The sequence below is a fragment of the Myxine glutinosa genome, chromosome 1, assembly GCF_964187855.1.
Source record: "Myxine glutinosa chromosome 1, kmMyxGlut1.1, whole genome shotgun sequence".
Taxonomy (NCBI): Eukaryota; Metazoa; Chordata; class Myxini; order Myxiniformes; family Myxinidae; genus Myxine; species Myxine glutinosa.
In genome coordinates this window covers 107,569,144-107,584,548 of record NC_136261.1, presented here as the reverse complement: position 1 = coordinate 107,584,548, position 15,405 = coordinate 107,569,144, and the positions used below count along the sequence as shown (strand labels likewise).

Sequence of the window (15,405 nt, the reverse complement as noted above, 5' to 3'; positions counted from 1 at the left end):
ATGGTGAAGAATCACATTAAAATTCTAGTAGCCGGATCCGAATCCGAATCTTCACCAAAATCGAATCATTTCGTCCTTGTCACACACGCTACATCTCTGCCAAATATCGTCCAAATCCGTCCACAAATTTTTGAGATATCCTGCTATGTATCGTTTTTGGCCCTATATCCCAATAGTGAATAATCACTTTCAAAATTCTAGTAGCCGGATCCGAATCCAGATCTTCGCCAAAATCGAAACATTTCGTCCTCGTCACACATGCTACATCTCTGCCAAATATCGTCCAAATCCGTCCACAACTTTTTGAGATATCCTGCTATGTATAGTTTTTGGCCCAATCTCCCAATAGTGAAGAATCACTTTCAAAATTCTAGTAGCCGGATCCGAATCCAGATCTTCGCCAAAATCGAATCATTTCGTCTTTGTCACATACGTTACATCTCTGCCAAATTTCGCCCGAATCCATCCACAACTTATTGAGATATCTTGTTCACAGACAGACAAACAAACAAACAGACAGACAGGGGTGGACACATAACCTCCATCCACTTTCGGTGTCGGAGTTAAATTTTAAAAAACGCTTTCATCTCCCCAACCCATCCCTCCACCCATCAGCAGAAAAATAAAATCTCCTTCCCCAACTTCACATATAACATCCATTGTGCTCTGGCTATCACACAAAGGGCAAAACAGATACACTGGCTTAATGGTATTTGTACATGAGCTGAGCCTTGACATCGCCCTGGCTGTACAGTTGACTATCTCGAATGAATTATGTCCCACAGTCCTGATGGTCCAAGTGACCTTCTCATTACGATTCCATCACAAGGATTGCTGAACGATGAGACAGACATGCAGTTGCGACTGAAAAACGACTTTAAAACAGTCATCCGTTTCCCATGGAAGTGACGGGAAGCAATTTTATTTAACTACAACTCGTCTATACAAAAACTTTGCAATCCGTTTCAATGGAATAATCGCACAGGCAAGAAGAGATTATCAAAATCCTTCAACTTAATAACACTTCACAGAAAAGAGACTCTAAATCCTTAATTTCAATGAATGGTTAATTGTAAAGATATTTTCCACATCTTGAGATGACAGAAAAATAAAATGTAAAGCAGAAGCAGACACAAAGATCATGTCACGCTCATGTTCAACCACCATAAGTTGTGGTTTCGTTAGCTCGACACCGTGAACAATGGTGCAGCTCCCCGTGGCCTCGTGTTCCATGTCGCCACTGGTTTCTCTGCTCTCGAACCTCCACTATTCATGGAGATTGTCTTTTTATGCTGGTGTGGTGAAACGGGTGAGTATCCCCTCACTCAATCACCAGTATTCCCCTGAGCCATTTTGTCATCTTTTCATCCACCCTCGTCCAGATTCCCCCATCGTCAAAACATACAGTAGTAACAATGTCTGACATCTTCAGCGATGGAATCCAAATGATATTTGTATGAACCCTTTTGAGGCCTGTTTATGGAGTTTCCAGAAGACAATGTTACCCTGTTAATTCACCCCAAATCCACTTTTCTGAAATACCGACTTCTTTCCTGGAAGTCCAAGCTGTGTCCATGTTTTGTTTTTTTTAACTCTCCCACCCCCCCCCCCCTCCCACCCCCCTTCCCATGCCTCCTCCCCCCAAGCCCTCTCCCTCCCACAGATCTCCCAATGTCCCTGCTCTCAAATGTTGTACTTGTGTGCTACCCCTCTCTCCCCATGTTGTCTCCCGCTCCCTTTATTTCGTCTTATCTGTCCGTTTGTTACTTGCAAAATCGAAGATTTTTCAAGTATATTGGTCGGTTGCGTTTGTGGTTCTGTCTGTCTGTCTGTTTGTTTGTCACCGGCCTACAGGTCACAATTTTCAACCGATCTTCACGAAACTTCACCAAATGGTAGTTGGTCAAAAGCAAGAAGCCTATTGTTTTGGGGGTCAAAAGGTCAACATAGGCCAAAGGTCACCAACTTTGCTAAATTTCAAAAATCCTCAATTTTCATCCGATTGACTTGAACTTTTGAAGAGGACTTGCATGTCTGGTCACTGAATTCAACCACCAAGTATTTTTGAGGTCAACATAGGCCAAAAAGTCAACATAGGCCAAAAGGTCAACATAGGCCAAAAGGTCAACATAGGCCAAATTTCTAAAATCCTCAATTTTCAGCCATTTAACTTGAAATTTGAAGAGCACTTGCATTACTGGTCACTCAATTCAACCACCAAGTATTTTTGAGGTCAACATAGGCCAAAAGGTCAACAGAGGCCAAATTTAGAAAATACTCAATTTTCATCCAATTGACTTGAAATTTGAAGAGGACTTGCATATCTGGTGACTGAATTCAACCACCAAGCATTTTTTAGGTCAACATAAGCCAAAAGGTCAACATAGGCCACATTTCTAAAATCCTCAATTCTCATCCAATTGACTTGAAATTTGAAGAGGGCTTGCATATCTTGTCACTGAATTCAACCACCAAGTATTTTTGAGGTCAACATAGGCCAAAAGGTCAACATAGGCCAAGATTAAAAAATCCTCAATTTTCATCCGATTGACTTGAAAATTGAACAGCATTTGCACATTGAGTCACTAAATAGGGAAACTAACTATTTTTGAGGTCAAAGGTCAACTCAAGGTCATCTGAAAAATCGTCGCTTTTCTTCCTATTGACCCGAGCTTTGATCAAGATTGTCAATTTTAATCTTGATGAAATGGACAATTTGCTCTATCAATGGAATTATTTTCTTGGGGGGGGGGGGGGGGGTTTGCAAGTATCGTGCTCCACATGACTTCTTCTTGTTTGTCTGTTTGTCACCGGCCTACAGGTCACAATTCTAAACCGATCATCACTAAACTTCACCAAGTTGTCTAGGTCGTCCCAATTGAGAAGACAATTGATTTTGCGGTCAAAGGTCAAAGGTCATCTGGAGGTCAAATTTCTAAAATCGCCATTTTAAATCTGATTGACTTGAAAATTGAATAACATTTGTATATTGAGTCAATAAATTGGGAAATGAACTATTGTTGAGGTCAAAAGGTCAAAGATCAACTCAAGGTCAAATTATAAAAGTCATCAATTTTCATCTAAAAAGCCGTCAATTCTCAACTGATTGACTTGAAAATTGAACAGCATTTGCATATCGAGTCACTAAATTGGGAAGCATACTATTTTTGTGGTCAATCAGTCAAAGGTCAACTCAAGGTCAAACTTCCAAAATCATCACTTTTCATCTGAAAAACCGTCAATTTTCATCCGATTGACTTCAATTGAACAGCATTTGCATATTGCCTCACTGAATTAGGAAACCAACTATTTTTGAGGTCAAAAGGTAAAAGGTCAACTGAAGGTCAAACTTCCAAAATCATCAATTTTCATTTGAACAATCTTCAATTTTCATCCGATTGACTTGGAAATTGAACAGCATTTGCACATTGTGTCACTAAATAGGAAAACCAACTATTTTTGAGGTCAAAAGGTCAAAGGTCAACTCTAGGTCAAACTTCCAAAATCATCAATTTTCATCTGGAAACCCATCAATTTTCATCCGATTGACTTGAAAATAGAACAGCATTTGTGTATTGCCTCACTGAATTGGGAAACCATCTATTTATGAGGTCAAAAGGTCAAAGGTCAACTCAAGGTCACACTTCTAAAATCATAATTTTTCATCTGAATTTGCTGTATGAATGGAAAACTTTTGGGGGGGGGGGGGTGGGGGGCAGATTTTGCAAGTATCGTGCTACGCATGATGTCTTCTTCTTTTTTTTTGTTGTTTTTTTGTCATTAATGTTAGCTCTTACACGAGCCTCGATCCTGTATACAAAAAAAAAAAAAAAAAAATTGCCCGATTGCCTAAAATTGCCTCATCCTTAAGGAAAGATTTACCTTAAGGTACACTGTGATCCCTTAGCTAAGGATTTCCTTAAGGGCTGTTGCATAACCAATCCTTTGGAAATCCTCAAGTAAGGATTTCCTTAAAGTTGAGGAAATCCTTGGGGCCGTTGCGATGGCAGGCAACCAATCAGATTAGAGATAGGAAGAGGTGTCCGAAAGCAAGAACACGTGATTTTACATGCCGCTTGTTATATGCTGCCTGGGGAACACGTGCTTCTGGATGAATGAGGAATAAAAATGATTCTGCAAAAAATTCATTCCGATTTTCATTGAGCATTTTATTGAAAATACGTTAATGTGTGCAGTAAATGTTTGGAAACTTTCCAAGAATGGGGAAAATGTGAAATTATTAAAGTGAAATACGAGTGCGAAACAGCAAGCAAAATATTCTGGATGCCATGAAAGAGTGAAAATGTTATCCAAGTCAGTGTGCAGGCACTCAGAGCGTGCTTCACAAGGCCCAATAATTTCTCAATTGCGGAAGTATTATTCTATCAGCTTTTGGCATCACCTTACGAAAATTGTCGTCTTCGTGACCAATTTCCATGAAGAGTGCCATTTTTGAAACTAAAAGATTGATATTTAGGGACCAGGGGGTGTGGCAGGGGGTTGAAGGGTGGGTCCTCAGGGGTCCTCAGGGTCCTCAGGGTTGAAGGGTCCTCAGGGTTGAAGGGTCCTCAGGGCCTTGAGTTTAAGGAAGGTTTTAAGGAAAAACTTAAGGGATATTCAAATATGCAAAAATAATCAAATTAAAGGTGTCCTTAAGGGGAAACTTAAGGAAATATTAAAGTAAATCCTCAAATCTTTCCAGAAGGATGCTTTATGCAACCGAGCCAATGACCTTTAAATCACTGCATCTTGGATATTTGTTAGCTTCGCCACCAAAGGTGGATGGAAGTGATGATTTCACCCTTGTCTGTCTGTTTGTCTGTTTATGAACAGGATATCTCAAAAAGTTGTGGATGGATTCAAACTAAATTTGGCGGAGAGGTAGTGTATGTGACAAGGACGAAATTATTAGATTTTGGTGAAGATCTGAATATGGATTCAAATATGAGATATTTTTTAATTTAAAAGTGATTCTTCACCATTGAGTGATAGGGTGATAGGGTTAAACCGATACATAGCACGATATCTCAAAAGGTTATGGACGGATTTGGACGAAACTTGGGGGACCGGTTGGGTGTCTGAGAAGGATCCATTCAATTTTGGTGAAGATCTGAATATGGATTTGGATACGAGTTTATTTAATTTTAAGTGATTCTTCACCATTGAGAGATCAGACCAAAAGCGATATATAACATGATATTTAAAAAAGTTATGGACGAGTTATGACTAAACTTGGTGGACGAGTTGGTTAAGTGACAAGACCAAGCCGATTAGATTTTGGTTGAGGTCCGAATCCAGATCCAGCCTATCAGTGGGATACAAAACATAAACTGGTCAGCCTGGCGGAGGTATGCGCTCTACCGAGTGCCATTCTAGTTTTCAATCTGTTAATAGTAAGATCCAGATTAAAGACAACCCAAATGACACTGAAGCTCCCACCACCCAACATCCCAGTAAGTTAGTTTAAAGAGCTGTGCAAAAGAAGGGAAGACTCAAACCTGCATTTGGTGTTTCGCGGATGTTGAGGGTTAAGCTGAGAAAATATTTTTAAATATAAGCCTAAATGGCAAATATACACGATGAATAACTGAGGATAACAATGGTCATATGTCTGACCTGTTTTTCTGTAGCAGTGGTAGCACGACACAGATGGCATGCATAACTAGATTATCAGTGTAAATTAATTTATGCTATATTCTCAGGCAAACAAGTCTTCGTATTTTTAAGCCCTTGACATTCTTTTACATCGAAAAGTAGGTTATGTTGACATTTTTTAAGTGCAGGATTCTCACTGACTTCTTGAAAGCAATTACATCATGGAACACTACCTCCACCATCAGGTCACCTCGGGTACTACAAATAAATATTGCGAGACTTGTTCATCTTGTCACTGCCCAGAGGACAGCACATCACAACAAGACAAAACGAAATATGGTGGTTCTGGCCAAATAATTATCCTTACATAATAGGCAATACTACATCAGCTACTAATTAATTCCATGCACAATAAAAAAATGAAACAAAACTGCTCAATGAATTTAATGAGGGGAAGGTTGTCCAAGTGCTCAAAATGGGACATTGTAATTTGTCTTCAACAATTGCTGCAATTGCCAATTTTAAAGTAATTAAAAAAATTAGTATTCAATGGAGGCATGTGGAGGAGCTAGAACATAAAATGGACCGGGATGGAGCAGAACGAAAAGAAGAGTAGAAAGAGGAAGTGGGTGGAGGGAGGGTGGTAGGTCATCAGGGTGGTAGGATGTGGAAGGGCAAAACAGAGGGAGACTTGGAGGAATAAGGAACATGGTTGTAAATTGAGAGCATGGGGAGGACACAGGAGGACCTGTCAGTCATGTGAAAGTAATAGATCCAGAAACTGGAGTTTCAACTGGGATATAGAGTACTGAAGGAGCTGCGCTCCAACGCGAGTCGAAAGAAGTGACGCGACCAAAGACGGAATTCGTCCGAATTGCTTTATTGAAACAAAACAGCTCAGGTATTCTGACAAAAGCCCGTTTATCGGGCAGCAATATATATATACACATTTATGTCGGGAAGTTTGCCCGGCAAAAGCTATACCGGGCATGTCCGGGTGTCAAGGGCGAGCCTTGGAAAGGCGAGTCTGGACCTGCCCGGGCGTGTTTGGCTGCGGCCTGGCAAGTCGAGGCTGGGCGTGCCCGGGCGCTCTGGACGAGCACTGGAAAGGCGATAGCGGGCATGCCCGGACGCTCTGGGCGAGCCCTGGAAAGGCGATAGCGGGCATGCGCGGACGCTCTGGGCGAGCCCTGGAAAGGCGATAGCGGGCATGCCTGGACGCTCTGGGCGAGCCCTGGAAAGGCGATAGCGGGCATGCCCGAACGCTCTGGGCGAGCCCTGGAAAGGCGAGAGCGGGCATGCCCGGGAAAGACGAGACCGGGCGTGCCCGGGAGGTTCGGGCGTGCCCGGGAACAGTGAGTCCGGGCATGCCCGGGAGAGGCGCGTCTGGCCGTGTTCTGGCCGGTGCAAGGCGATTGTGTGCATCCAGCGGTAACCGCTACACACGCCCCTCCAGAATCGACCTGCACCGGCAGGGTCAATTTAAGGGGGGTCCGGATGACCCGGCCGAAGCGACCCCTGGAGGGTCGTGGGGAGGGGTCCGACGTGGTGGTGGGTGGTCGAGCGGGGGGAACTGTGGACGGAGGGCGGCCTCGCCGCGGAGGAAGGGCCAACCGTGGTGGTTGGTCGACGTCCATGTGCGCCGGTTTGAGGCGGTCCACAGAGATCCGGTCCGACCGGCCGCCAACGTCGACGACAAAGGACTTGTCGCCCCGTCGCAGGACCCGGAAGGGCCCGTTGTACGGCGGCCGGAGTGGCCCCTGGTGCGCGTCATGACGCACAAAGACGTACTCCGCTGTGCGAAGCGCCGGGGGGACGTAGGACTGGGGGCCACCGTGGCGGGACGTTGGCACGGGGGCAAATCGGCCGGCGGCCTCCTGGAGGTCCGAGCGCTGGTGTGCGGCAGACCAGGGACTGGTAGCGTTGGGCACGAACTCGCCCGGGACGTGGAGCGGCTGGCCGTAGACGAGCTCGGCGGCGGACGCCCGGAGGTCCTCCTTGGGGGCCGTGCGGAGGCCCAAAAGGACCCACGGCAGCCGGTCGGTCCAACCGTCGTCCTGAAGGCCGGCCATGAGTGCGGCCTTCATGGAGCGGTGGAACCGCTCGCACAACCCGTTGGCTTGGGGGTGGTAGGCCGTGGTGCGGTGCAGCGTGACCCCCAACGAGCGGGCGACCGCGCCCCAAAGTTCGGACGTGAACTGTGGGCCGCGGTCGGACGAGATGTCCGCCGGTGCGCCGAAGCGCGCGACCCAGGTGGCGATGAACGCCTGCGCCACGTCGGCAGTGGTGGTGGAGGTGAGGGGCACGGCCTCCGGCCACCTGGTGGTCCGGTCCACCATGGTGAGCAGGTGGGTGAACCCCCGCGATGGGGGCAGGGGACCCACCAGGTCCACGTGGACGTGGTCGAAACGCCGTGCAGGCACGGTGAAAGGTGCCAGCGGGGCCTGGGTGTGGCGGTGGACCTTGGCCCGCTGGCAGGCCGTGCAGGCATTGGCCCAGTCGCGGACGTTCCGTCGAAGGCCGTGCCAGACGAAACGCGCCGACACCAGCTTCTGAGAAGCTTTCCGGCCCGGGTGAGAAATGCCGTGGATGGAGGCGAAGATGCGGCGCTGCCAGGAAACGGGCACGATGGGGCGAGGCTGGCCCTGGGAGACGTCGCAGAGCAGGACGGTGCCCGCGAAGGGGATGTCGGCCAGGCGGAGGCCCGTGTCCGCCGCCCGGAGGGCCTGCACCGAGGTGTCGGTGGTCTGGTCGGCCGCCATGAGCGCGAAGTCCACGCCGAGGTGGACCGCGTTCGCGCTGGCCCGAGAAAGACAGTCGGCCATAGCGTTGTCTTTGCCGGTGACGTGCCGGATGTCCGTGGTGAATTCCGACACGGCGGAGAGGTGGCGCTGCTGGCGGGCCGACCACGGCTCCGTGACTTTGGCCATTGCGTAGACCAACGGCTTGTGGTCGACGAAAGCCGTGAACGGGCGGCCCTCCAGGAGGTGTCGGAAATGGCGAACGGCCAGGAATAGACCGAGCAGCTCGCGGTCGAACGTGCTGTATTTTAACTCGTTCGGCCGGAGCTGCCGGCTGAAAAAAGCGAGTGGCTGCCAAACCCCGTCCACCCATTGTTCATGGACAGCGCCCACCGCGTAGTTGGAGGCGTCCGTAGTGAGGGCGATGGGCGCGTTGAGCACCGGGTGAGCCAGCAGCGTTGCGTCGGCGAGGGCCCGTTTTGCGCTCGCGAAGGCCGCGTCCATGGCCGCGGACCAAACGATGTCATACTTGGCCGGCTTGCCCCGGAGGGCCTCGTAAAGGGGCCGCATGAGCTGAGCAGCGCGGGGCATGAATCGGTGATAAAAAATTCACCATGCCGAGGAACTCTTGTAGGGCCTTGATGGAACGGGGACGCGGGAACGTGGTGATGGCCTCGACCTTGGTCGACAGCAGCACGGCCCCGGTCTTGGTGATGCGGTGGCCCAAAAAGTCAACGGTCATCGTGCCGAAGTGGCATTTGGCCGGGTTGACAATTAAGCCATGCTCGCTGAGGCGACCGAACAGTGTTCGGAGGTGGAGGAGGTGCTCGGCGCGGGATGTGCTGGCGACGAGGATGTCGTCCAGATAGACGAAAAGAAATGGCAGGTCGCGCAGCACGCCGTCCATTAAGCGCTGGAACGCCTGGGCCGCGTTCTTGAGGCCAAACGGCATCCTCAAAAATTCGAACAGGCTGAACGGCGTGATGACGGCCGTCTTCGGGACATCGGCCGCCCGGCCAGGTACCTGGTGGTATCCCCGTATCAGGTCAATTTTGGAAAATATGACCCGTCCCGCCAAACGGGCGGAAAAGTCCTGGATGTGCGGGATCGGGTACCTGTCGGGGGTGGTAGCGTCGTTGAGGCGGCGGTAGTCGCCACACGGGCGCCATCCGCCCCCCGGCTTTGGCACGATGTGCAGTGGTGAGGCCCACGCGCTATTGGAGCGCCGCACGATGCCGAGGTGCTCCAACGCGTTGAACTCGGCCTTTGCCACGGCGAGCTTGGCCGGGTCGAGGCGGCGGGCCCTGGCGTAGACCGGCGGGCCCGTAGTGGGTATGTGGTGCTCGATCCCATGCCGCACTGCGACGGCCGAAAACGTCGGCCGTGTGAGGGCCGTGAATTCCGTGAGCAGGCGAGCGAACTCGTTCGCCGTCGGGAGGGCGCACGCCAGTTCGGTCGGCGCGGAGCTGCTCATCGTGCACGCCAGGGAGCTGAAGGTCTCTGCATTGACAAAGCGACGATGTTTGACGTCGACCAGCAGCCCGTGCGCGCAGAGGAAGTCGGCCCCCAGCAAAGCCATGGGGACGCAGGCGGTCACAAAGGTCCACTGAAAGCGCTGGCTGCCGAAGCAGAGGGTGACGTTGCGCGGGCCGAAAGTGCGTATGGCCGAGCCATTAGCAGCGACCAAAGAGGGGCCGCAAACGGCGTCCCGCCTGTCCTGCTCGGAGGCGGGTATGACGCTCAGTTGGGCGCCGGTGTCACAAAGGAAACACCGCCCGGACGCTTTGTCCCGAATAAAAAGCAAGTTGCCCGAGTGGCCGGCGCTCATGGCTGGGAATGAACGCCAGCCCGGCCGTTTCCCGACTTGCCAAAAGTGCACGGGGGTCGGCACGTCCGAGCCTTGTGTCCGAACCTGGCATGGTAATAACACCATGCCTGGCCAGGTGGAGGCCCCGGCCGTCGTGTCGGAAGCGGTCGGTGCGGCGTGACGGCCGCCAGTTTCACTGGCAGTTCGGCCTCCAACCGCGCAGGGCGCTCGGGCATCGTGGGCGTCGTCTCGGACGGCGGCAGGCTCCAGGTAGCCGCGCCGATGTGTTGGCCCACCGAGGAGATCTTATCGGCTTCCCTGGCGAGGGCGCGGGGATCGGTGATCGACGTGCCAGCCAGGGCGAGGCGTACCGGGTGAGGCAGCTGGCGAAGGAACAACTCGCGGAACAGAAAATCCGGAGAGTGCTCACCGAGCAACGAGAGCATATAGTCCATGCGCTCGGACGGGCGTGTGTCGCCGAGCTCGGGCAGGTCGAGCAGGCGCCGTGCGCGTGCCGCCGGTGAGAGGGCGAAAGCGTCGAGGAGGAGCGTCTTCAGCGCGTCATACTTGTCGGCAGCCGGCGGGTGCTCGAGGAGGCTCAGGGCGCGGGCCGCGGTGGCAGAACCGAGCGCTGCCACGACGTGGTGGAAGCGGGTGTCGTCCGCGGTGATGCCTCGCAGGGCGAACTGGGAGTCCGCCTGGGCGAACCAAACAGCCGTGTGAGCCTCCCAGAAGGTAGGCAGTTTAAGAGTCACTGCCGTGTCCATGTCGGTAGGTCACCAGTGAAGGAGCTGTGCTCCAACGCGAGTCGAAAGAAGTGACGCGACCAAAGACGGAATTCGTCCGAGTTGCTTTATTGAAACAAAACAGCTCAGGTATTCTGACAAAAGCCCGTTTATCGGGCAGCAATATATATACACATTTATGTCGGGAAGTTTGCCCGGTAAAAGCTATACCGGGCATGCCCGGGTGTCAAGGGCGAGCCTTGGAAAGGCGAGTCTGGACCTGCCCGGGCGTGTTTGGCTGCGGCCTGGCAAGTCGAGGCTGGGCGTGCCCGGGCGCTCTTGACGAGCACTGGAAAGGCGAGAGCGGGCATGCCCGGACGCTCTGGGCGAGCCCTGGAAAGGCGATAGCGGGCATGCCCGGACGCTCTGGGCGAGCCCTGGAAAGGCGATAGCGGGCATGCCCAGACGCTCTGGGCGAGCCCTGAAAGGCGATAGCGGGCATGCCCGGACGCTCTGGGCGAGCCCTGGAAAGGCGAGAGCGGGCATGCCCGGGAAAGACGAGACCGGGCGTGCCCGGGAGGTTCGGGCGTGCCCGGGAACAGTGAGTCCGGGCATGCCCGGGAGAGGCGCGTCTGGCCGTGTTCTGGCCGGTGCAAGGCGATTGTGTGCATCCAGCGGTAACCGCTACAGTACCAAGTATTTTGAAGGCCTTAGTTTCCACGGCGTCAAACTGAGCAATGTGTGAGGCAGTGGTGCTATCCCAAAGGAAAAAGCACCACTCGATCAATCTGTAAATGAAGGCCTTGTAAGTAAATAAAAGTTCGGATGTGTCGAGGAAAGACTTTGCACAAACAAAGGATCGCAATCGGCAGCTGGCTTCGGAAGCCAACTTAGAGATGTCTTTTCCCCAAGAAACATAATAGTAGAATCGTTAGGCCCAAAGGTTTGAATGACGAAATTTCTTTCAGAGAATTGTTAAGGAAGTAGATGGGAGGATTTGCCAGACAATCAATCAATAAAAACAATCAAAAATGGTTTATTAAAAGCATTTCTGGCAGCCAATGGCTGAATTACACGTGCATACATATTCATAATTTACAATCTAAGATTGCTTACAAGATAAAACAGAATCCAGAAAAGAGTTAAAGAGTGAAATAAATAAAAATGCAGATTTAAACAAACACACATGGCACATGCTTCAAACAGAAGATAGATATTTAAAAAACAGAGAAATTTATGACAAGGTTTTAGAAACTATTAAGAAAACCAATTAAAAACAACAATGCACTTATTTGAAATATTTTTGTTCAACATTTGTCTGCAGGCCAGGACCGGCACTCCGTGTCCGCAGGTCCGGAACAGTGCTCAGCATCTACAGGCCTGGAACGACTCCCCGTGACTCCAGGCCAGGATCGGCGCTGCGTGTTCACAGAACCGCACCGGCGCTCCGTGTCTGCAGGCCCGGAATGACCCTCCGCATCCGCAGGCCCAGAACGGCGCTCCATGTCCACAGGCCCAGAACGGCTCCCCGGATCCGCAGGACAGGATTGGCACTCCGTGTCCGCAGGGCCAGATCAACGCTCAGTGTCTGCATGCCCAGATTGGCACTCCGTGTCCTCAGGGCCAGATCAACGCTCAGTGTCTGCATGCCCAGATTGGCACTCCGTGTCCTCAGGGCCAGATCAACGCTCAGTGTCTGCATGCCCAGATTGTCACTCCATGTCTGCATGCTCAGATTGGCACTCCGTGTCCTCAGGGCCAGATCAACGCTCAGTGTCTGCATGCTCAGATTGGCACTCCGTGTCCGCAAGCCCGGACCTGCACCCTGCGTCTGCACGCTCGGATCAGTGCAATGGGTCCGCGCGGTGTTTTTGGAGAGACAGAGTGAGACTGAGAGTGTCAGATTTGTCAGGATTGAATGATGCAATGTATTCTAAGTGTAATGCCAGCTATTGATTCTATTAAGGTCTGCAGAGAGGGAAGAGGCTGTTACCTGCCTATCTGATGGGTGAGGGATATTATGGTAGAGTGTGGAGTCGTCAGCAAATAGATAAAGGGGATTTTCCAGAGAGTCAGAGAGATCGTTGATTAGGATTAGGATTAGATTAGGAATAGGACTGGGCCCAAGACACTGCCTTGGGGCACTCCATACTTACCAGGATGAGGAACTTTACCATCCTATATCAAAGACACCAACCATGCCTTACAGATTTTCGTTCGGTTCCAGTTCTCCAGCAACAACAGACTTCTATTGACCATGGACATCTCATCACTCGAAACCATTATTCCCAATGATGAGGAACTTCAAGCATTAAAGCACTTTTTCAACCGTCATACCATCTATGACCCAAGGTCCTCACACACAATTGTTCAACATTCTCCATTGACTTATACAAACAGATCAATGGTGTAACTATGGGTACAAAAATGGATCCCAATCATGCCAATATTTTTGTCCAATTTTTGTGAAGAACAGATTATTTTTCTCAATCTGATGTTCAGCCACCAGACTCTTTTGGAAAAAAGTATAAGAAATAATCATACAGAAACCAAACTAGAGAATTCATAGAATAAGATACCCTGTGCAGTGTTCAAGTATATAATTCAATTTAAATAAATTAATTCCGGAATTTACCACCATTTTCGCAGTGTCTATTATACCACTGTATCTAACACGTTACATTTGTTATCCATGCCTGTTAGAAGTTATATGTCACCTTTATTGCATCCTTAAAAACAGTAAGTTTCCTGTTTGGAATGATTTTCAATTTTGTGCGTGTGTGATCGGGATGAATTCAGAAACAAAGTGTTGTTAAACGGCAGATCTGTCTTCCGATTCATGTTCTGATTCATGTTCAAAATATGACATTTAATTTAAACAAGTTGTTCCTCCATCACTAACTGATGTTTACACACAGACAGACGGACGGACGGACGGACAGATGGACATGAACCAATTGCTTAACCGCGCTTTTCATTTCACGTGCGTGGGGTAATAATGATACACTCAAATTATCACTACCACAATGACATTTGTGTAATGAAAGGTATGTAAGAAATCTAGGAAGAAGGGTTGACCATTTCATTAGCTATAACCTTTGCATTCGTAATCTTATGCTCGGTAGTCTTAAAAACCTGAAGAGAACTGTGGTTAGTACTACAAGTCACTAAAGTCTCAGAAGAAATTGCATTCACCACAAAAATTTCCTCAAAAGGTGCATTGTATGAAACACACCTCATTGTAGCAAGTTTCCAGCATGATGCGCAACTCTTGGAGGTTGGTTGTGCGAAGATCACTCTGTAGGCTCCTAGGTAAAGACAAATTACAGGTGATTAAATAAATAACTAAATAAAATAATAATATAAATAATAATATATTATATAATAATATAAATAAATATAATAATATAATATAATAATATATTATATAACAATACTAGCCGAATGCACCCGCTGTTGCCCGCGTTCTTTTTGAATGAATTTACTACTACTATAATTACTACTACTATCTATATTATAATAGCCGTAGATGATTCTGTCTGTCTGTCTGTCTGTTGGGCGTCTGTCCGGGGTGTGGCTTACTCGGTTTGCAGAGTAGCTCCTCCCATAGCTCCACCCATTCTGGGAGAGCCTTCGCTTCATATAAACAAATATCCACCATTTTATTAACTCGCATAGCTTTGAGGCCTGTTTTGTAGGCCCGTGGTGTCTTGCTCTCTCTCCCAGTTTTATTCCAAATCAAATTCGATATATCATTTCATTTTTCACAGTCGCTAACATAGTTTTAGACTCGGTTGAAAAAAAACGGGAAGAAAATCCGATGAAAGCTGCCGTTTATAGAACGAAATGAATTCTCAAACGCCTGTAACTTCAAGGCCATTGAGTCTCTCTCACGCCTTTATCTCCAATCTAACTCACCATCTGATTTCATTTTTATCGATGGTTTTGGACTCGGTGTCAGCAACGTGGAAAAATGCAGAGATATAAAAATACACCATATCACCGCCCAACCGCCAACAACCGCCCAATATGTATCATACACCGCCCAACATGTATCATACACCGCCCAACATGACAGACGGCAACATGTCGACATTATCGCTTTTTCTTTAAACCGAGTGAACCGAGCCGAACCGAATGAATTCACCGTTTACTTTTGATGACAGTCGTCACAAAACGACATATATTTCTTCGTTTTTATTTCATTCAACATTATTAGCCGGAAGTAAAATATGGTTCAGGAAATTACGGAGAGTTATTTCTTCGTTTCTTTATTTATTAGTTATTTGCGCATACACTTTAAATAGGTTTATTTGAAATCTTTAAGTTTCACAATGTAATATATTTGTCATTTGATGATGACGAGACACTTCCTCTTGACTCGTGACAATTCATGCGTTGCGTGGAAACTTCCATTTCCAAAATGAATGACACAGTCGACGAAGAACGACTCGGTGTCAGCAACGCGGGAAAATGCAGAGATATATTTTTTAAAATACACCATATCACCGCCCAACAGCCAACAACTATCATACAC

The 15,405-nt window shown here is 48.8% G+C and overlaps 1 protein-coding gene across 2 annotated transcripts in view; it reads right to left on the bottom strand.

Annotated features, from left to right (window-relative positions):
- Nucleotides 1-15,405, bottom strand: part of LOC137419213 (IQ domain-containing protein E-like) — a 199,514-nt gene that overhangs the window by 87,680 nt on the left and 96,429 nt on the right. For both annotated transcript variants that reach the window (XM_078775825.1, XM_068105362.2), the window contains one exon: nucleotides 14,104-14,176. In XM_078775825.1, coding sequence (XP_078631951.1) covers nucleotides 14,104-14,176 — 73 coding nt within the window. The remainder of the gene's footprint in view (nucleotides 1-14,103; nucleotides 14,177-15,405) is intronic.